At 30.4% G+C, this 22265-nt stretch overlaps 9 protein-coding genes across 9 annotated transcripts; 5 read left to right on the forward strand and 4 right to left on the reverse strand.

Moving 5' to 3' along the window:
- Window positions 1-153: 153 nt before the first annotated feature.
- Window positions 154-439, forward strand: PPL_00571 (uncharacterized protein; the record flags this gene model as incomplete). Its single annotated transcript, XM_020571596.1, has 2 exons — window positions 154-298; window positions 324-439. 2 exons carry the CDS (start codon window positions 154-156, stop codon window positions 437-439), a joined length of 261 nt encoding a protein of 86 aa, XP_020438870.1.
- A 238-nt stretch (window positions 440-677) lies between these two features.
- On the forward strand, window positions 678-4802 carry PPL_00572 (uncharacterized protein; the record flags this gene model as incomplete). The annotated part of the gene is made up of 5 exons (XM_020571597.1): window positions 678-2210; window positions 2390-2508; window positions 2600-2983; window positions 3404-4631; window positions 4788-4802. 5 exons carry the CDS (start codon window positions 678-680, stop codon window positions 4800-4802), a joined length of 3279 nt encoding a protein of 1092 aa, XP_020438871.1.
- Window positions 4803-4970: 168 nt separating this feature from the next.
- PPL_00573 (uncharacterized protein) lies at window positions 4971-6468 on the forward strand (the record flags this gene model as incomplete). The annotated part of the gene is made up of 5 exons (XM_020571598.1): window positions 4971-5075; window positions 5145-5346; window positions 5409-5532; window positions 5589-5971; window positions 6161-6468. 5 exons carry the CDS (start codon window positions 4971-4973, stop codon window positions 6466-6468), a joined length of 1122 nt encoding a protein of 373 aa, XP_020438872.1.
- Window positions 6469-6532: 64 nt separating this feature from the next.
- Window positions 6533-8041, reverse strand: PPL_00574 (aminotransferase-like domain-containing protein; the record flags this gene model as incomplete). Its single annotated transcript, XM_020571599.1, has 5 exons — window positions 6533-6560; window positions 6590-7438; window positions 7497-7614; window positions 7668-7869; window positions 7934-8041. 5 exons carry the CDS (start codon window positions 8039-8041, stop codon window positions 6533-6535), a joined length of 1305 nt encoding a protein of 434 aa, XP_020438873.1.
- A 497-nt stretch (window positions 8042-8538) lies between these two features.
- PPL_00575 (alpha-fucosidase) lies at window positions 8539-10187 on the forward strand (the record flags this gene model as incomplete). The annotated part of the gene is made up of 3 exons (XM_020571600.1): window positions 8539-8708; window positions 8858-9160; window positions 9254-10187. The coding sequence occupies 3 exons, from the start codon at window positions 8539-8541 to the stop codon at window positions 10185-10187; spliced, it is 1407 nt and encodes a 468-aa protein (XP_020438874.1).
- Window positions 10188-10440: 253 nt separating this feature from the next.
- Window positions 10441-12123, reverse strand: uppA (UTP--glucose-1-phosphate uridylyltransferase; the record flags this gene model as incomplete). Its single annotated transcript, XM_020571601.1, has 3 exons — window positions 10441-10893; window positions 10968-11233; window positions 11319-12123. 3 exons carry the CDS (start codon window positions 12121-12123, stop codon window positions 10441-10443), a joined length of 1524 nt encoding a protein of 507 aa, XP_020438875.1.
- A 2521-nt stretch (window positions 12124-14644) lies between these two features.
- On the forward strand, window positions 14645-15941 carry agxt (pyridoxal-phosphate-dependent aminotransferase family protein; the record flags this gene model as incomplete). Its single annotated transcript, XM_020571602.1, has 2 exons — window positions 14645-15780; window positions 15860-15941. The coding sequence occupies 2 exons, from the start codon at window positions 14645-14647 to the stop codon at window positions 15939-15941; spliced, it is 1218 nt and encodes a 405-aa protein (XP_020438876.1).
- Window positions 15942-16327: 386 nt separating this feature from the next.
- PPL_00578 (uncharacterized protein) lies at window positions 16328-17086 on the reverse strand (the record flags this gene model as incomplete). The annotated part of the gene is made up of 2 exons (XM_020571603.1): window positions 16328-16930; window positions 17012-17086. 2 exons carry the CDS (start codon window positions 17084-17086, stop codon window positions 16328-16330), a joined length of 678 nt encoding a protein of 225 aa, XP_020438877.1.
- A 2725-nt stretch (window positions 17087-19811) lies between these two features.
- PPL_00579 (acyltransferase) lies at window positions 19812-21918 on the reverse strand (the record flags this gene model as incomplete). Its single annotated transcript, XM_020571604.1, has 2 exons — window positions 19812-21673; window positions 21762-21918. 2 exons carry the CDS (start codon window positions 21916-21918, stop codon window positions 19812-19814), a joined length of 2019 nt encoding a protein of 672 aa, XP_020438878.1.
- Window positions 21919-22265: the final 347 nt, after the last annotated feature.

Genomic DNA, 22265 nt, shown 5'->3' on the forward strand with positions numbered 1-22265 from the left:
TTTTTTTCCAAGAACTTTTTGGTTTTAGACATTACTCGTAATTTCGAAACCTTTAATTTCATTCTTTATAATAAATTTTACAATCAGTTAGAACAACCAATAAATATTACTCAAAAGTTTTTAGAATAATTTTTTAGAAAAAAAAAACGAAACATGTCCCAAAGAGGTACCAACAATCAAGGTAATACATGGCATCACAAAGGTGATGGTGTAGGTGATGGTGGTAACTACCATTACTCAAACAAAGATAATTCATATTTCTATCAGAATTCCGATGGATCAAGATATTATAACGACGGTAATTCCGGTTACTACAAGTCCAGTGGATCCAACAACTACTCAAGAAGATAAACAAGTTGCCACTTCTTCTCGTTTGCCTTTAAGTACGTCAAACAAAGACCACAACAACAATATCATTAAAATACATCAACAAACATAATAATAAAGTTAATTTCATTGTAAATAAACATACATTATCAATATATCAAAAGATTTTTTTTTATGATCTTTTTATTGAGATATTATTAGTTGTGTTTGCACCAAATTTATCATTTGGAATATTCTTTGAATTCCTTTTTATGTTTTTTTTTTTAATTAATTCGGAATTTAGATTGAAATTTAGTGATATTGATGATTATGTTGAATAATAATTTGATTCATTAATATTAATATTCAATATGGATATAAAGATAAAATCATTACTTGTTTCAATATTTAAAAATAGATATATTGCAAATGTATTGAATAGTCATATCAAGATAATCAACGATCAAGAGAGTTGTGGATATAGTTTCAAGTATCAAGAGATCGATTCGTTCGATTGGATAATAAAGAATAACTATGAATGCTTATTGCGTGAAAAGATTATTCATTCGATTGACGATATGTTACCACCATCTCTTGAAACCATAAAGTTGCTATTCTTAAAGATTACAGATGTTCAGCTGATTTCAAAGATATACAACCATTTCAAATCGTTATTTAGCAATGAGTATTGGTGTATAGATTCAGCTGCAATAACAGGTAATCTAAAGGTGGTAGAGGTGCTATTGGAATATGGACTGCCATTTACCAATCATGCGCTGGAAAACGCTGCTAAACATGGTCATTTGGAGGTTGTGAAGCTGCTGTTGAACAAACAACCCGAGATGAGATCGAATTGCTTAGATTATGCTTCATCTAGTGGTAATTTGGATTTGGTCAGTTATCTACATCAGATGGGAGTGGAATGTACGGTTTCGGCTATCGACAACGCTGCAGCTGCCGACCACATGGAAGTAATGGATTTCCTAATGAAGAATAGAACCGAAGGATGTTCGTTAAACACAATCATTGGCTTGATTGAACACAACCATTACGAAATGATAAGAAGCCTATTGAAAAAGAAGTTGTTTTCATTTGGAAAGTCGTCTGCCTCCCAACGCCTACGAGTATTCTCACATTCCATCGATAGTTACGCAGAGAAGATTGTCATAACCGCTATAGCCAAAGGTAATCTGGATATTCTAAGATTCCTGGTGGAGGAAACCAAGTATGTAGAAGTGGTGCGTCCAACTTTTCTAGATACTGCATGCTCTGAAGGTCATCTAGAGATTGTAAAGTACATGCTCGACACATTCGAGCTACAGAATAAAAATCTAACTACTTCGTTGGAGTTGGCATGTTCCAAGCGTCATCACGAGGTAGTTGAATACCTGTTAAATTCCAGTGTTAAGTATGATGCAAAGAGTAAACTATTGGATATTGCAATGGAGAATGGTGATATACCAATGGTCACTATACTCAGAGAACACAACTTTAAACTCAGATCCAGTCAATCAGTTGTAAAGAGTGGAAATCTAGAGATATTTCGAATGTATATGGAATCTCCTATGTTCAACCTTGCACATATAGCAACCATTCTGTTTGCTGCTTGTGGAAATGGACATCTTCCCATAGTCAAGAATCTATTTGAGCAATTTCCACACATGTTTGGAGGGCATACCGCATTGGATAATGCTACAACTTCTGGCAATACAGAGCTGGTCCGTTTCATCTTGGAGAATGTAGCAGATTTGAAAATTCAAAAGCAAACTTTATGTTCTGCCGCTGCACTTCCCTCTCTGGAGATAGTCAAGCTTCTAATAGAGAGATTCCATGACGATGAATCTCTACACTCCAGCTATCCAGATGCAATGATGTTGGCTGCAGAGAATGGATCTCTCGATCTGGTAAAATACTTCCATCAGGAGCATCATATCAATAGAATTCCGTGGGGATTGGACCACTTATTAGAAAAGCGACAACTTCATATTGTCCATTATCTCATTGATAATTTCAATGCTAAATATCATACTATCAGTAATTTAACTCGATTTGTTCGACAGACTGCCAAAACAAATGATTATAGGCTACTGAAATTTATCATGAGTGGCAAGATCCGCTTTGGAACAAAGATGCTCCAGAATTATGGCTTGGAGGAAGTTGGTTACGTTGGAAATCCAAAGTTTTTGAAATTGCTGAAGCCATGTATGCCTAAAGACTCCGATATCCTTCAAACCATCATTAATTCTGCAGTTTCCTACGGTAATTTCAATTTGCTATCAAATCTATCTCCCAGCAACTCTTTTAAATATATTGACTATGGACTGACATGTGACCGTGGCAATTTGAAGATGATTCAATGGCTATTGAATGATCTTGGAGCAGAAAGAGTTAATAATCCTGCATATTTACTTCGTTTAATTGCAATGAAAGGCCATTCTACATTGTTGGAGAGATGTTTTGAAAATGAATCGCTACACGATATAATGTCTGTCTTTGATGGTGCCTGTCTAAGCTCCAACTTGGCAATAGTCAAATGGCTCATCAAAATATCTGGTAACAAAAAGATCATTCTGCCTCACCACACCAAGAGTTGCTACCAATATCCCAAAATGAACGAAACTATTATCAGTCTATTTGATTATGGTGCTCCATTTGACCCAGATAAAGCCAAAAAATAGTTTTATTTTGTAAAATTAAGTATAATCGCAAATAAGGCCCAATGATTAATAAAAAAATATGTATTATTATTAAAAAGTTATTTAAACAAAAATATTTTAAATAAAAAGAATATAATTGTAACTTTTTCAAATGTTGGAGGTTTTAATCAATATTTAAGAGCATCATTTATATATCTGTAGAAGAAATGGATACTATTATTGAAACATTTTAAAAAATATCAAAGATAAAAAAGAAAGAAATAAATAAAGAAAATATATATATGTTTATGTCCCTGTTACAAACCATTGAAAATAATTAAAAAAAAAGCAAAATTATTTCAAAAACAATAATAACTAACTATTTTGTAGAATCTAGTTTGTTTACAATACACAACCAGACAAATGTGTTCTTTTATTAATAAAAATAAAATAAAAAATAGCTTTAAAGATGAAAGAATAGATAGATTAGAATTGTTGTTTAAGAAACAACTTTCAAGTCAGACATCACCAGATTTACTTCATCAACTGATACTCTCTTATCTTGACTACAGTGTGTTCTATTTTAGTAAGAATATGCAACTATCAGAGTTATTTCAAAATAGAAGATCAAAGAGTATGTTCCATAGGGAGAAATCTTATGATTTGGTAGATGACAGTTATGATCGATTTGCTATATCACAGCTATTTCAATTAGCTTTGGTATGTAAAGCTTGGTTCATTCATACTCAAAGAAATATAATATATCTAGATATCATTATAAACAACAATAATACACCTCAACCTTGTGAATATCTATTTCCTATTAGAGGAAATACAAGTTTTACAACAATCAAACCAAATCAATGGTCAATCATACAACCACAGTTTTTAAAGTCTATCAAAATACAAGTTTTAAATAATATTAATAATAACATAGTTAGTAATATTGGTCTTATTGGATTTAAGGATAGTTATCAATCAGAGATACGATCTTTTCTATCAGATATGAATAATCTCGAAACATTGGTGTTCGATATCCATATCGATGAAAAATCAATCGATTTCATCAGTGATATTCATTCACAGTTGAATCATTCGAAACAATCACTTCAGCTATTCACCTATATAGCATCACCGTCTTTTACAACAAAGATTTGTGAGAGAATCATCTCGATGCAACCTAGTTTATCAGTTCATCTTACATGGAGCGACTATCGAAATCTGGAAGAGAAAGTAGCAATGGTACAAAGTTTATCACCTGTATCATTAATTTTGTTAGAGCTTTCAGAGTTAGTTGGGTTCGATTTATATTCCGATAGTTTTCAGCTCTATCCACCAGAGTTTAAACCTATTTTTAACATGAAATCACTACGATCACTTGTCACCCAAGGATACATTGATCCCGATGATATATGTGATAATCTCGGTAGTTTCACTCATCTAATAGTTAAATTCGACCCGGAAATTGGAGATCATAACAAGTTTTGTAATCTATTAAAATCAAACACCTCTATCACTACTCTATCATTGAAACATTGTCAATCAGTGACAATACAAGATCTCCTACAAACCAATAACACCATTCAATCATTACGGCTATCAAAGTGTAACATTTTTGATATCGACTTGACAAACAATAACACATTGAGAAATTTAGTTATACCTGCTAATAAGGAAAACACTATCAAAGTTAGAAATGATTCTACCACCACCACACACAAATCTATAAAAATATTTAAAATTTAAAATATATTTAACATTTATACAAATCATTAATTAATATATATATATATATATATGTATATATAAAAGTTATCAAAATAGTCAACACATTTTTTTAATTAGAATAATAATAAATAAATAAAAGTATCAAATAATGTTAATTTAAATTATCGTTGATTGGTGATTATTTTATGAAAAAATAAATTTATATATTACCATACCCTTTATTAAAATACTTTTATATAATTATAAATAGTAATATTGTAATACTTGCTATTGTTAAAACTTTATAATTTCAAAAAACAAATGGAATCAAAAATAGACTTTAATTATTTTTTAAGTGAAAGAGCAAAAAGAAGACCAAAGGCCTCAAAGTTTATTAATTTTATTTTTACCACCAAAGATGAATGGGTATGTTTATAAGTTTTTATAAGTATTTTAAAAATGAGAAATATATTTATTAATACTTTTTTTATTTAGACTATGTTTGGAGCTGGAATTCCAAATATTTGTTTTAATCCATTTAAATCATTAGAGTTTAGCATTAATGATGAAAACAATAGCAAAATCACTCTAACTCAACAAGAATTGAATATTGCACAAGAATATCCACGGGGATACGGTTATCCTGGATTATTAGATACATTAAGAGATTTCCAATCAAGATTCCATGGTTTAGATGGTAATTTTAGATAATTTAAATGTGAAATTTGTATTTAATTTAATTTTATTTATTTTAATTAGTTAATAATTATGAAAAGACATGGGAGTTATTTTTAACAAATGGATCACAACATTCTATTGCTGTGATATTTGAAATGATGTTAAATGATGGTGATTCCTTACTTATTGAAGAACCAACTTATGGGTTTGTATTTTAATAGATTTCAAATTAATATAATCATTAATTTATTATTTTAAAAGTGCTGTTGCATGTGTATCAAATTCAAGAGATATAAATATGGTAGCTTTGGAAATGGACGATGAAGGAATAATTCCAGAAAATCTAGTTTCAATACTATCAAATTGGGATTATAAAAAACGTTTTCCAAAACTTATGTACTTGATTCCAGTTGGTCAAAATCCCACAGGATTAATATATTCTCAAAAGAGAAAGCTTGAAATACTATCAATTGCAAAAAGATTCAATATTTTAATATTAGAAGATGATCCTTATTATTTTCTTCAGTTCCCAAAAGAAGGTCAAGATGATTTAGAAACGATTCCTTTAGAACCATCATTCCTCTCAATGGATAAAGAAGGTAGAGTAATCAGACTTGATAGTTTTAGTAAAGTTTTAGCTCCAGGTATTAGAATGGGGTTCATTACCGCTCATCCTATTCTTATGGAAAAATTTATTGGAGAAATAAGCGGAACAACCTTTCAATCAAATTTGCTGGTTCAACTGATGATGTTTAAAACATTTACTACTTGGGGTGAAGATGGATGGAATAAACATATTCGAATGGCACAACGATTTTTAAAATACAAAAGAGATTCAATGAAAGAGATACTCGATAAACATCTTGGAGATCTTGTTCAATACAGAGTACCAGATGCTGGAATGTACTTTTGGTTGAAATTCCAAGATTTAGAAGATTCTTTTACTTTTATTAAAACATATATGATACCAACTCAAATTCTTTTTGCTCCTGGTGTAACATTTTCAAACTTTAGAGGTTTTAATCAATATTTAAGAGCATCATTTACACATATATCTCTAGAAGAAATGGATACAACAATTGAAACATTTTCAAAAGTATTAAAACAATATATCAAAGATAAAAAAGAAAGAAATGAATAAAGAATATGTTTGAAACAATTTCATAAATATTAAAACAATATATCATGGATAATAATATATATTTTTAATAAAAGTTTATTTGCTCGAGTACCCTATTTTATTTTTTTTAGTATTTAAATACATTTTTAAAGTTTGAGAAAACTTTTCTATTGATTTATCTATTAAATCAACTGGGATATGGCTGAAACATGCACGTACATATTGTTTTTGTGATTGATAACAAGAATATCCAGAACCTGCTCCAAACAACACTTTCAAGTCAACCATATATTTAAAAATAAAATCAAAAGTGTCATCTATGTCTGGAAATTTCAACCAAAAGTACATTCCAGCATCTGGTACTCTGTATTGAACAAGATCTCCAAGATGTTTATCGAGTATCTCTTTCATTGAATCTCTTTTGTATTTTAAAAATCGTTGTGCCATTCGAATATGTTTATTCCACCCATCATCACCCCATTTCTCTAAAAGTTTCATCATCATAAGCTGTGAAATTCCATTGATGTGAAACATTGTCCCGTTAACTTCCTCTCTGAATCTCGCATTTAGAAATGGATGAGAAGTAATAAATCCAAATCTAATTCCACCAGCTAATATTTTACTAAATGTATCCAACCTAATAACTCTACCATCTGTATCCATTGAAAGAAATGATGGCTCCAAGGGTAGTTTGTCCAAAGCTGAATCTTCATCATTACCAAATTGAAGGAAATAGTGAGGATCATCTTCGACTATTAATAAGTTATAGCTTCTCGCCACTTCCAAGATATCTCTTTTTCTTTTATTACTATATATTATTCCTGTAGGATTCTGACCTGTAGGAATTAAATATAGTAGTTTAGGAAATGGTTTTTCTTTTATATTCCAATTGGACAAAGTAGATTTTAGTTCATCTATTAAAATTCCTTCATCATCCATTCCTAAACCAACTAAATTTATATTTCTAGCAAAAGTCACCCCAAATAATCCACTTTTTTAAGAATATTAATAAATAGTATGAATTTAATAAAGTTTAAGTTTAATCTTACCCATATGTTGGTTCTTCAAGTATTATTGAATCCCCTTCGTCCAATAGATTCTCCAGAACAACTGATATTCCATGCTGAGCACCATTGGTTAAACATATTCCATAATTGTTTTCGAAATCTATAATATTTTGATTTAGTATTGATTTCAATAAAAATAAAAACTACACCTACTTTTCAAATTATGTGTTCGGATTTGAAAGTAAACTAGAACCTCTAGTAAACCAGGATATCCAAAACCTTGGGAATAGTTTTGTGATATAGCTAGTTCTTTTGGATCCAATGATATTTTACTATTACAATCATCATTTAAAATTAGATCCATTGAAGAGAAAGGGTAGAAACAAGGATTGGGAATTCCGGCTCCAAAAATAACCTTAATAATATAAAAATTAATATTAAAATATATATTTGATATATCTATTAAAACTAATTATTACCCAACCATCTTTAAGTTGGTATGTCATTTCTAATTTTTCAGGTAGTGGATCTCTTTTTAATCCTTTCTTGGATAGAAAACTTTTATAATCTACAATGTTATTATTCATTTTTTATTTTATCTATAAATAAAATATCAAAAATTTAAGAAGAGTATTTTGAAATTAAAAAATAAATTTATATTGTAATAAAGGAATCTAAAAATTCTATTAGATGTTTTATTTCATTTTATGGTTTAGGGTTTTTTTCCAAAAAGCTTTTTTTGAATTCTCGCATGTTCACACAAAAGCTATTCTAAATTTTTTCATTTTTTGGGGAGGGATAAAATGAAATTACACAGATTCATTCGGAAAAGAAACCATTTAAAAAAAAAAAAAAGAGAGCTTTTTAATAATAAAAAAGGAAAAAGGAAATAAATTTAATTACAAAATAAAAAATTTTGAATTCGGTGTTGGTGGTTGAAAAACTACAACAATGGTGTGGTATCAAAAAAAGAGAAAAAAAAAAACAAATAATAACTATTTAAAATATCTATTTATTTTGTACCAAATATTTGATTGTATTTTTTTATTATTAATAAAAAAATATATATATATAATTTTTCAAAATGAATAATAAAACAACTAGGAATTTGTTTTTAGTATTTATGGTGATACTAGTGATATGTGGTATCGCTGCCGTAAAATTGACAAACAACGATGAAGTTTATCAATCTAATTGGGATACAATAAATGTAAGACCAATACCAATTTGGTATGATCAAGCAAAATTCGGAATGTAAATATATCAAATGGTTCTTTCTTTTAATTAAATATTAATTATAATTTTATTTTTTAATAGTTTTATTCATTGGTAAAAACAAATTTATTTTTAATTACAGTTTTGATTTACAACTAACTTACATGTGATATTACAAATAATAACAGGGGAGTATATAGTGTACCTGCATTTGCAAATAAATCTGAACCTTCAGCAGAATGGTATTGGGATACTTGGAAGCATGATACTGATGGAGGATGGACAGCAGAGTATCATAATCGGTCTTTTGGTGCTGACTTTACATATCAAGATTTTGCAAGCATGTTCACTGCACATCTCTTTGATGCTAATAAGTGGGCGAATCTTATCGAAAAATCTGGTGCAAAATATGTTGTACTAACGAGTAAACATCACGAAGGCTTCCCACTCTGGCCAAGCAAACAAGCACCTAATTGGAATTCTGTAGATGTGTAAATATATTTTTTAGTATTATTATAGTATTCAATCAAACAATTATTAATTTAATTGAATGTCTTTTCTATTTTTAATTATTAATTAATAAGTGGACCAAAGAGAGATATTGTAGGTGAATTATCAACTGCTATTAAAAACAAAGGAATCAATATGGGATTATACTATTCTCTCTTTGAATGGTTTAATCCATTGTATTTAGAAGATAAGAGCACGGGTAAACCACCAAAGACTGAAAACTATGTTGACGATATCATGATTCCTCAGATGAAAGATATAGTTAATAAATACGAACCATCTATTGTCTGGACTGATGGAGAATGGGAAGAAGATAGTGACTATTGGAAGTCAACAGAGTTTCTTACGTGGCTATTCGCATCGAAAGTTGGTGATAAAGTAGTCGTCAACGATCGTTGGGGAAAAGACTGTCGTGGAAAGAATGGTGGATTCTATACTGGTGGAGATCGTATGAATCCTGGACATCTTATGCCTCATAAATTTGAGAACTGTGCGACCATATCGACGTCTTGGGGTTATAATCAAAATGAAGATGCAGATACATATCAATCGGTGGAGAAACTGATTACCACTTTAGTGGAAACCGTCAGTTGTGGAGGTAACCTACTATTGAATATCGGTCCAACCAAAGAAGGTGTCATTGTAGTGGCACAACAACAAAGTCTACTTGGAATAGGTGAGTGGCTGAGTATCAACGGCGAAGGTATATACTCTAGTGTGCCATGGAGAGTACAGAATGACAGTACTAGTCTCTGGTATACCTATAATAGCGATAGTCAAACTCTCTATGCTTTTATGACCGGTAACTGGCCTACAACAAACCAAATACAACTCATTTCACCAATAACCAATAGTAAAACGGCAGTCCAATTACTTGGTTATGATGGACCATCATTATCTTTTAATCCATTAGACAATGGAGGTCTAAATATTAAACTACCATTACTGACCCCAGGCAAATATCCACCACATAATGTCTATACATTAAAAATAACAAACGTAAAATAAAAACCAAACAAAACCGATCAAAACAAATCAAAGATAGTAAATAAACCAAAACAACCGATTAAATCATTATTAATTAAAAAACAAATTAGAAAATGAATCACACCAAAAAAATAGATTTATTATTATAGTAATATTACATTTATAAATTAGTAAATACATTTATTATTGTTTTTAAATAAATTTAGATAGTTATTTTAGTTTGTTTTGTTTTGTTTTGTTTTGTTTTTTTTTTTTTTTTTTTTTGATTCTCTTTTTAATGATCTAAGATTCTGAGAGTACCAGAAAGGATTTTGTTTTCTAGTGTTACACCATCTGGAATATCTACACGCTCACCATGGTTAGCGACGATAATGACGGTACCTTTGAGAGTAGTGTTCGTTCCGAAATGAACGTCACCAGATACAGTGAGATGGTCCAACTCCAAGAGATCTGGGATAGATTTGAATCTCTTTTCATACTCGGCAACGGAGGCAAACTCTTCACCGAGCTTAACTAATGGTACATCACCAGATTCACGCTTTGGATTCATGACCATCTGACCGTGATCAAACTGGAATAGATTGGATTGTGAGATCAACAACTGACTAGTTGATTTGATAGGTCTGTATCTGTCTCTTGGTACCAAAATGGCGATCGAATTGGCAAAGTTTTGAATACCCATACCTGCTGGTGTTTCCAATTGTACCAATGTATTATGATTTTCATTCTAAATAATAACATTTAAAACAGAATATTAATAACATTTTAATTACTATTATTAATTTTTCTGCCACAACTTACTTGATATGAAACAATCCAATCTAAAACTAGTTTGTCATTCTTTATCAATTCACTGACTGATTTGAGATTTACCCAAATATTATTTGTGTTCCAGAATTTGAAATCCTTGAAATTCTTGAGCTTCTCATGCTTGACTTGTGAGAGCTCTAACAAATGAAGTCTGTCTTGGTAGGACATCAAAATACCACCAGTGACATCGGTACTAATACGATGAGTTACTTCAAGTCCAAATTCAATCTTACCCATTTGCATATGATTAAGCACCTCTATAAATAGAAAAGACATTTTTAATATTAATAAACTTGTATTTGAATTGCAACATCAGTAAAATAATAGAAAAACAAAACTTACGAACATCAATGATCGAACCAAGATTCTCAACGTTTGATATAAAAATGTATTCTTTTCCTTGTGCCAAGAACTCATCGAGGAGTCCACTACGCTGGAGACTTCTAAAGAGATCACCGCTACCTGGTGGATACCAATCCTTCTCGCTGGACGACGATGCTTTCGGTACGACATTCAAAGTGTCTTTGTACATCTTTGGGAACTTTGATTGAACGAATGTCTTTACGGTGACTCTGTGTGATTTGTACTTTTCGATGATCTTGTTTGTCTGTTGATCGGTCTTGAATGAATTCATCAACACCAATGGAACGTCGACATTGTAGTCCTGATTGATCTGCTCGATGTGAGCCACTGCCATATCGAGGAAAGTGATACCGGGTGCCACTTCAATCGATGACTTGGCACCTTTGCAACCCATACGAGTACCGAGACCACCGTTCAACTTGACGACGACCAGCTTGTTGAGAAGACGGACGGCGTTGGCTGGGTCGATCGGCGAGAGCACATGCAACTGATTGTAGTCGACCAACGACGATTTGTTGGGAATCTTGATTTGATCCTTCAAGATCTTGTCCTTATTGATATACATGTCACGTTGTTTGCGGAATGCTTGAATCTCGTCCGGTAGCATACCCAATGCCTTGAGTTGTGCTTCCTCCAAGGGTGGAGCGAAACGTGCATGATGATCCAATGGTGGATACAACTCGTCTTCGTTGTGTTCAAACACCTCTGCCTTTTTGAATCTTTCAGCAATATCTGTGTTCTTTGGTGATGTACCTAGAATTGTTGCTCCTGTATCTTGAAACATATTTTTAATTTATAAATTTAGAAATAATAATAAAATAATAACTATAAAGAATAATTAATTAAAAAAAAAAAAAAATAAAGTTAATATATAAAATTATATTTTAATTTAATCAATGAAGATAAGTTAAAGATAATTAATATATAAATATTAGCTAATTTGGTTTGTTATTAATTATATATATATATATATTATTATGTTCAATCAATCAATCATACCGCCACTATATATATAAATAACTATGAGTGAAGTGTTGATATCAATCGATTACGATGAAAGATTGAATGATTATATTCATTATACCTTTTAAAATATATATAGTCGGAAGCGGGATGAGTGAGTGACGATAATCAAATCGATTTGAGTTTAGTTTACAATAATAAACAATAACAAGCTATTGTTGTTGTTGTTGTTGATTATAATTAGTTTGACAAACTTTAAAAACTACTAGTTTTTGTATTTATTGATTTGTTATAATTTACTAATTGTTGTAATTATATATTTATTTTATTATTTAATAATGTAAGCAAGCATTTAAATAGTTATAAATTTTAATGATAATTTTTAATTATTTTAATTATATTATTAATTTACTGTGATCATTCATTTTGTAAACATATTTGAATGTTGAATATGATATCTCCTTTGTCTTTACTAACTATTCTCAACACTCCACTCTACTACTCTACTCTACTCTTATCCAACCCACCAAACATTCGTTCATTCATCCAACCATTCAATCACTCACACTCACTCAACCACCCACCCACTCTTCGGAATCTAAAAAAGACAGAAACAACATCAACAACAACAACAAAAACAGTATATATATATATATGCCGCTTTTTTTACCTACACAAACAAATTTAACACACAATATCATATGATATTACATATAAAAGTCAAATCCATCACATTATTAGTCGGTCAGTCAATCAATCAAAAAAGATAAATTGTTTGATGATTATTGATTGATTGATTTGCTGTTGTGTTGTTGTTGTCACAGTTATATGTAATAAAATAATGTTGGCGGCACAATGGTGTGTTATTAATTAATATTTGTAGTGAAAAGGGTTCGGTGTGTCACCAAATATATGAATATTGTCGTAAGAATAAATCTGACAATCTACTCCTATTTGTTTGTTAATTAATGCAAATAATAATAATTATTAATGTGACATAATGCCATCACAATATTATTCCTAAATGATCGAAAACAAACAACAAAACAGTGAAACTTGACTAATTAAAAAAAAAGATAACAATATATTACTTACTTTAAAGTAATTTTTAAAAGCAATAATATTGAATTAATATATATATATATATTTATAACTATATTGGTCCTTTTGTAAGTTTCTTTGATTTATGTTTAGTTCTGTGGTTGATTGACTGAGAAGCTTAAGTTGTTTAATTTAACAATAACTTAATTTTAATATTAATTTAAAAAAATTTGATGAAGATCCACTCATTCATTGGTTCAATTTTTTCAAAAAAAAACTTTGTGGGGGGATTTATTTAAATGACCACAAATGAACAAATTTTTCAAATCAGATTTTTTTTAAAATTTAATTTATTAAATTTTGGTTGATGCACAACTCTATTGCCAAAAAACAAACATGAATGTAAAAAAAATAAAAATAATTTGTATTGATATTAGAGGGTATCAGATGATAGATTGTATTACTTGTGAGAGCTCTTCAGTATATAAATTACTAGAGATTGAAAAAAAATGTGACCATCAATTTTTTGTTTATATAAAATCGTTGCTAAGTGTGCAATCATGATCTTTCGTGGCATAGATTTAATAATAAGAAAGTATCTATAAGATGATAGATGTCAGGTCCAATTTGACAAGTTGTGTCGTCTCAGTATTTGTAATAGTTAGTAGGAATGAATGATTTAGGGAAGAGATTCTGAAATTGAAGGAGTCATATCAGTTATTAATATATTTTCAAATAATAATGCTAATTTAATATTAATTTTTTATCATCAAAAAAAAAATATATTTTATAATAACATCAGAGATGTAAAATATTTATTTTTGTTAATGAAAACAAACATATTCTATTCATATTTATTTGTTATATTACTAATTAATAATATGACGTGAGATATCTAAAGATTATTTATTTCTTTATTATTACAGTGATAAGAAAATGAAGCAAAAATTAATAATAATCTAATTTGTATTTTTTTTTGAATAATGGGTGGGAACCAACAACAAAGATATCTTACTATGTTTGTTTGGTTTTTTTTTCTCAGTAATCAACACCCCCTTTCTCTTAATAGAGCAATCAAAAAATGATTTTACCACACTTTAATTTACTAAAATTACAAATGAAAAAAAAAAAAATAATGTAATTTAAATTGAATGGGAAATTTTTTTGTTTTCATTTATTTTTTAAACATTTGCATTTGTTTTTGGTTTTGATCTTCAAACTTTTATATTTATTTACTTTCAATCTTAAACACAAATCATACAGTAATATACTTTTTTATATAACAATATAGATATTTAAAAATGAAACAAATGTTTAATGTTTCAAATGCACACAGAGTAAAGAGTTCTATCTCAAATTTACCGGTTCGTTTACTCTTGGGACCAGGACCATCCAATTTACATCCACGTGTCAATCAGCAGTTGAGTACTCACATGATTGGTTACACCGATCAGAACTACTACAAGGTGATGGATGAAACCATGGAGATGATGCGTTACCTCTTCCAAACCAACAATCACTTTACTATTCCCATTACCGGTGCTGGTACCGCTGCTATGGAGGCGTGTGTCGCCAACTTGATCGAACCCGGCGACAACGTAGTCTGTTGTGTCAGCGGTTACTTCTCTGACCGTATCTACCAGATGGCCCAGCGTTACGGTGCCAACATTCTCAAAGTCGACAGAAAGTGGGGAACCTGGTTCAGCTTGGACGATGTGCGTGATGCACTCGTCAAGCACAAACCATCGTTGTTGACCATGGTGTTTGGTGAGACTAGCACCGGTGTGAAGCAAGCAATGGCCGGAATCGGACAGCTCTGCAAGGAGCACAATTGTTTGTTGATGGTCGACACTGTTGCTGCGCTTGGTGGTGTGCCATTCTTTGTCGACGATTGGAAAGTCGACGCATGCTATACCGGTGGTCAAAAGTGCTTGTCCGGTCCACCAGGTATCAGTCCAATCACCTTCTCACCACTGGCATGTGCAAAGATCGCCAATAGAAAGACACCTGTTGCCAATTGGTATTTGGATGCAATGTTGCTCGGTGGATACTGGTGTCCAGAGTACAATTTCGCCAACGGTACGGTCACTACTCCACAGCCACTCAGAAGATATCATCATACTACACCTGCCAACTTGGTTTACGCACTACGTGAATCAATCTTGATGATCTGCGAGGAAGGAATTGAAAACACTTGGAACAGACATCAAGATGCTGCCAAATCACTCTACAAAGGTTTGGAGTCGATCGGTCTGAAACCATATCTAGCCGATACCAACGAGGTATTTGATCAAGGTGGTAGACTATTCAGTTTGACAACTGTTGCAGTTCCAGATGGACTCGACGCTAAACTTGTCATGAAATATCTACTCGATAAATATAACATTGAGATTGCTGGTGGACTTGGTGAATTGGCTGGTAAAGTTTGGAGAGTTGGGTAAATATTATTATTAATACATTTTATAATAATCTTTACAATTATAACTAACATTTTATCTACAACATATTATCTATAGATTGATGGGATTCAATGCTAATCAAACCAATGTAAAACTATTAATTTCTGCTTTGGAAGAAGCAGTTAAAGCTTCTAAATAAAAAATCAAAAAAAAAATAAATCTTAAAGAATTAATAATGGGTGTTTGAAAAAAAAATTATTTATTGAGAAGCGTGTGAATTGACTATAAAAGGATAGAGCTATTTTATATTATTGTAAGACTACAGATTGTATTTTTATTCCAGTAATTGATTCAATCAAAAATATTTCCAAAGAAGTTCAAGAATTGAATATTAGTTTTAAAATTGTTATAAAATAAACAAAAAGATTAGGATAGGTTTTTTTTTTTTTTTGTTAAAAAATTCTTTTTTGTTTTTTATTATTTAAAAAATAGATAGGAATAAAGGAGTTGTGTTAGATATATTTTATATATTTTTAAACAATTTCATTTAAATATATATTTGATTTTTTAAAGAAAATTCGTTCTTTAAAGGAAAAGTGCAAGTGAGGCTAATACAAAAATACCGGCTACATTGATTGCCTTTCGTGAGGCAAAGCTACCTTCTTCTTCAGAGACACTTCCGGCAGTCAAAGCATTGTTTCCAGTGGTATGACGTGATGGTGTTGGGGTTACTGGTTTTGGAGTGGCAGTAGTAGTGGCATTTGGCTTGGTGGTAGCAGTAGTGGTAGCATTTGGAGCATTGGTTGGGTCAGCAGTGGTTGGTTGAGATGAACCGGTAGCTGGTTGGGATGAACCGGTAGCTGGTTGAGATGATCCGGTAGCTGGTTGAGATGAACCGGTGGCTGGTTGAGATGAACCGGTGGCTGGTTGAGATGAACCGGTAGCTGGTTGAGAAGATCCAGTGGAGGCTGGTGGTTGGGATGAACCGGTTGAAGCTGGTGGCTGAGAAGATCCAGTGGAAGCTGGTGGCTGAGAAGATCCAGTGGAAGCTGGTGGCTGAGAAGATCCGGTAGTCGATTCTGGTGGTTGTGAAGATCCGGTAGTCGATTCTGCTGGTGGTTGCGAAGATCCAGTACTTGATTCTGCTGGTGGTGCGGTAGATGATTCTGGTGCTGGATCATCATTTACCTGATTTTTTAATTTAAAATTGATAATTAATAATTTGGGTTTTTTTTTTATTAACTTTTTTCCGGACTATTTAATACTTACATTAGCTGCTACTAAACAACTGTTAAGAGCGATAATACTTAATAATACAATTAAAATTAAAGTTACAGATTTCATTTTTATTTTAGGTAATGTTATATAATAATAATAATACAAATGATTGATTTTATAAGGTGAAATAGAATTTGTTTGTGATTTTAATAAGAAACTATTCTTCTTTTTCTTTATATATTTAAATAAATAACAACTGGTATTCTATTTATTTTTTATGTTTATGCTTGATGATTTAAATCAAATGAATGATAAAATTGACGTCAAGAATGTCAATTTATAATTTGGTTTGGGACAGCCAGAGGAGAAACATCCAACAGATTTTACTTTAAATACCAAATTATTAATTTAAAAAAATACAACACCAAATATGTAGAGTATATATGTTAGGGGTGTTCTTCCAGTTCTGGTGTTTAGCAGGAAAGATGCTCTGTTGCTCCTTCATCCAACAATAGTGTAGGGAGAAACAATAAAAATAAAGATGGATGTTTGGTGTTTGGTGTTTGTTGTTGTTGTTGTTTGATGGTTGGTAGTAGTAGTAGTAGTAGTAATAGTGGGTTGGTCGATATTTGTGATAGGATAGATAGATTTATATAGGTTATTTAATATTAGAATTCATTTTAATATAAATTGTGTTATGCGTTTTTGTTTTAATTGATTATTATTATAAGTTCAGAGGATAGAGGTGGGTGTCGATTACAATTGTAATATGTGATTGAGTTTGATTTTCGTATGAATCTAAATTATCATTATTATTTAATTATTTGACCATTTACAAAAAAAACAAGTATTTAACGCTTCATTTATAGGAATACAGTAAAACAACGCATCCAGCGGACAGGCAGTGCAGATAGTCAGATAGATAAGAAAGAAAAGATAAGATTGATATTATTTTCTTAATAAAATAACAATTCCATATATGTACATATATAGAACACCTGATATTAATAATATTATTATTAATAGTAATCAATCAATAACAACATCAAAAAACAACTGTAACAATGCACACAACACACAAATATAACAGATATAGCTGTGTAATATGGTGATGGTACAAATTCGTATTGATAATGTAATGAACTGAATTTAATTAAGAAAATAAAAAGTTCCAATTATCATTTTTAATATCAAACAAACAAAAAGTTTATATTTTGTCTGAGTAATCAATCAACAAACACATACACACAACAACATTTATATTATTTCAAACAATTGAATTGAATTGAAATGAATTTAATGAAATCTGTTGATCAGTCATTTTTCCTCCTATCCCTTTAACTCCATATATGAAAAATCATGACACACTAATCAACACTTTAATATAAAGATAGAGATAACAACATATTTCTAAATTGGTGTTTATTTTATACATATTTGTTAAAAAAAAGGTTGGTTGTTGGAGAGTTTTTATTTTAAATTCGAGAAATAGATAGGTTGTAATAATTATTATATGTATGTATAATAATGATATCTTGTTGTGATAAGATCTCAATTGAAAGAGTGAATAGCGTGTGAAGTGTGTTGATTGTTGTTGTTATTTTTTTTTTTGTTTATGTGTGTGTGGAATCATTTTTTTAAAAAAAAGATTGTTTGGTTAACAATTTAAAGGGTGTTGTTTGATACAAAGAATAATCTACATTAATATAAATGTGAACATGTCTTGTGCCAATTTAAAAATAATAAAATGTTAAATATAGTTTCTTCAAATATTAATCGATCTTATCATCAAATCAATTGATTATTTGACTGCGTGGTGTATGTTGTTGTGATGTGGTGATGTTATATTATTTTGAATGGTGATGAGAAATATTTGATCATAATAAAATTCAACATCAAAGAATCCAAATTTCGTGTATTCCTGGACTACAACAAATCAATTATCTATTTAAATTTTTGTTAACACTGTAAATAAATTTAAAAATTGGTTGAAAACAGTTAGTTATTAAAATATTATAATAATATTTGAAGTTTATCTGTAGTTAAAAGAGGTTTTAGGGGATGGTTTTAAAAATTGCAATAAATAAATAAATAAAAATAATAAATTATGATAATACAATAAAATTAATTATTTTACTTGTATGAACTGAATCATATTGAGGTGTAATTCAAGTATTGTAATAATAGATATTATTTGTATAAACTTTTCATTATTTGATAAATTTTTATCTGTTTTGTTTTGTTTTATCTGCAATTAAATGAATGTGGTTGTGTTGATGATGATGTTGACAGCAATGTCTATGTAAAATTTAGAATTTCAATGTTCTTATTTCTCCAAGTTGTATTAATGAGTAAATGTCACATGCTACTATCATATGATTCCAAATTAAGGTATCATTCTAAATAGTTCATACCAAATGAATACCTGATCATTTTAGGTGATAAGTCAGGTTTTAAATTAAAAATGAACTAAATAATATAATCAATATTTGATTAATATAATGTAAATTGGTTAAATATTGTAATTTGACTAATAGAACATTAATAAACAAATCATTAATAATCTGGAATAAATGGTACATGAATTATTAAGTATTATAATTTATATAGAAGTATAATACATCATCATCTTCAGAACTAATCTGAAAATGATGATGATGAGTTTAGATGATCAATGTACATTTTTTTACATTACATCATTTGTAATTATCATAATATATGTAATTTAAAGTAAATATTTCATTCTAATATTTTATTTTTTTATATTATTATTATATCTATCTATTTTATAAAAATAATTATTTTGAAACTAAGTTATGAATATATTAAATAAATTAATTACAATTATTTATTAGACTTTTTGAATCAATAAAGAAGAATAATTTTGGTATTCTTTTTGTGGTGGGGAAGAATTTTGTTTTTTTGGCGGGAAGATCAAACGTTCGATTTGAATGAATGGTTTTTCTATTGTTAAATGAATGATAAAAGCAATCGAGAATGCAAATAAGATGTTACCTGCAAACAACCATGAGAATTCAATTGGAGAGTAGTGTAGGAATGTTGTACGTGAGTAATAGTAGGTGTAAAGCACAATAGGATGAACAAGATAAGTGGCGTAAGTTAGTTTCGATAGATAGTTGAATATCTTTAGTCTGAGGAAAGCTGACATCAGTCCACCGTGTCCATAGAAAGTCGCCACCATGAACAATGCCAAACCAACTGTGAACATGGTATGTGCAAATCCATTGTAGAGAGCATTGTCTACTTTTGTCCAACCACTTCCTTGGAAACTGGTGTATGGGATATAGGTGAAGAAAAAGGTGATTCCAAAGGCCAATGAGTAAGCTGTCAATCTAAACCAGAGTTTGTCGTACACCTTCTTGGTGGTTTCATGTGTATAAAGAAAAGCAACAGCAATTCCAACTGCATACGGTCCGATTCTGGTCCATGGTTTCTGATAGATATCTGTGGTAAAGGTTGTGGTTGGCACTGCGAATTGAAAGAAAGTTGGAATATTGAATTTCATTGTCAACCAAATGTTTGTTGTGAAGCAGATGGCCAAAAGTACAGCAACAATGAGATATCCAAATGCTTTTCTGAAACGGAATGCCAGTAACACGAATGGTGCGATCAAATAGAATTGCATATCGTTGGCAAGATACCATGCCCAGCTGAAACACTCTTTGGACATGATAGATGGATGTAAGTTATTGATGTACAGCAGGTTAGTCCACCAGTACTCTTGGCATGCATTCTTCTGCTCGGCATATTGGAACCACAACGGTCCGGTACCAAACAGTGGCATCAGTTGCCAATCAACAAAAATCAAAAAGTAGTAGAGTGGTGATAAACGAATGATTCTATGAATTACATATTTAAACCAGAAAAATGGTGATTTCGATTGCTCTGAATTGAGATGTGAGAGTAAAGAATGTGCCACTAAAAATCCACTTAGCATAAAGAAAACATCGACGGCAAACTCGGCAGATGGAATTGCTTGGAATGAAAAGAAGGATCTGGCTTTTAAGTATAGATATGCCAAGTTATCATAACCAGGGGAATTGGCAAATAGAAGAGAGTGACCCAATAGTACCCAGATAGTAGAAATAGTTCTAATTCCATCGAGTGTATCGAAATGACGTTTTGTAGATGACGAACCAAAGAAGGAATTATAATTACTGATAAGCGAGAATGACAAAAGCAATTTAACAACCAACGGCGTTTCATTAATCTCTTCGTATAGATCTTGTCTAATTGAAATTGGATTGTTATTTGTGATACCACTTATTAATCCTTCAAATTGGTCATCGTCTTTCTTTAGTAATCCAGAGATATTGTTTTGATAGAATTCGATTCCTGTTCCTGCCAACACCAAGACTCCAAAGAATATGCAAACTCCTAGAACAACATAAGCACCAGTTGTCCAATTCTTGTAGGATTGACCAATTTCGGAATAACATATCGATTGTGGATCGCCTCCTGGTGGTGCAATGATGGACATTGTTTCTAGAAAAGTAGTAAGAGCACTCGAAATATCAACAGTAGTATTGCAACTTGGTGGAATACATAGACCAATGATATAGGTGGTGTTAATACTTGGTGAAACTGGAACACTTGTAGAATATATACAATAATGCGATACATTGGAAGGTAGTCCCAAACATCCATCAATATTTCCAAGATCATTTGGAGCTCTTCCTGAGTAGGCCCATACTTTTAATTATTTAAATAAATATTAATATGCTTTTTATTTAAAAGATAATATTTTTGTCCGATTAAAATAGATATTAATTTAACTTACATTGAAGATCATCCATTAGATTTGCAAAGCTCATCATACTATTTATATCCTTAGTGCATTGTAGTGAAACGTTGTTTGAACCTGAATTTAATTCAAGTGATAAACAAATATTAATCAAATAGAATGATAATATAAATATAAAATAAACTTTATTCATGATTTAATATTTTCAAAATAATTATGTAAATGCTATAAATACCTTATTAGAATTGATAGATCCTTTTTTTAAAAAAAAATCAAACCGGAATACCTTTAACTAAAAATAATATCTGTATCTATTAATAAAAAAAGATCTGATTCTTTGGAACCAAAGATAAAATTTTGTGCATTGTACGGTTTTCAAATTTGATTGACCTACATCTTTGATTATCAAGAAGAAAAATAAAATTCATAAACTTTCTTTGATTTTAAAGAATGAAAAAATGGATATTCTTTCCATTTTGAAAAATTGTTCAAAAAAAAACGAACTTCTTTTAAAATAAATAATATTGATTTTAAATAAAT

Source organism: Heterostelium album, assembly GCF_000004825.1.
Source record: "Heterostelium album PN500 unplaced genomic scaffold PPL_scaffold1, whole genome shotgun sequence".
NCBI classification, from domain to species: Eukaryota; Evosea; class Eumycetozoa; order Acytosteliales; family Acytosteliaceae; genus Heterostelium; species Heterostelium album.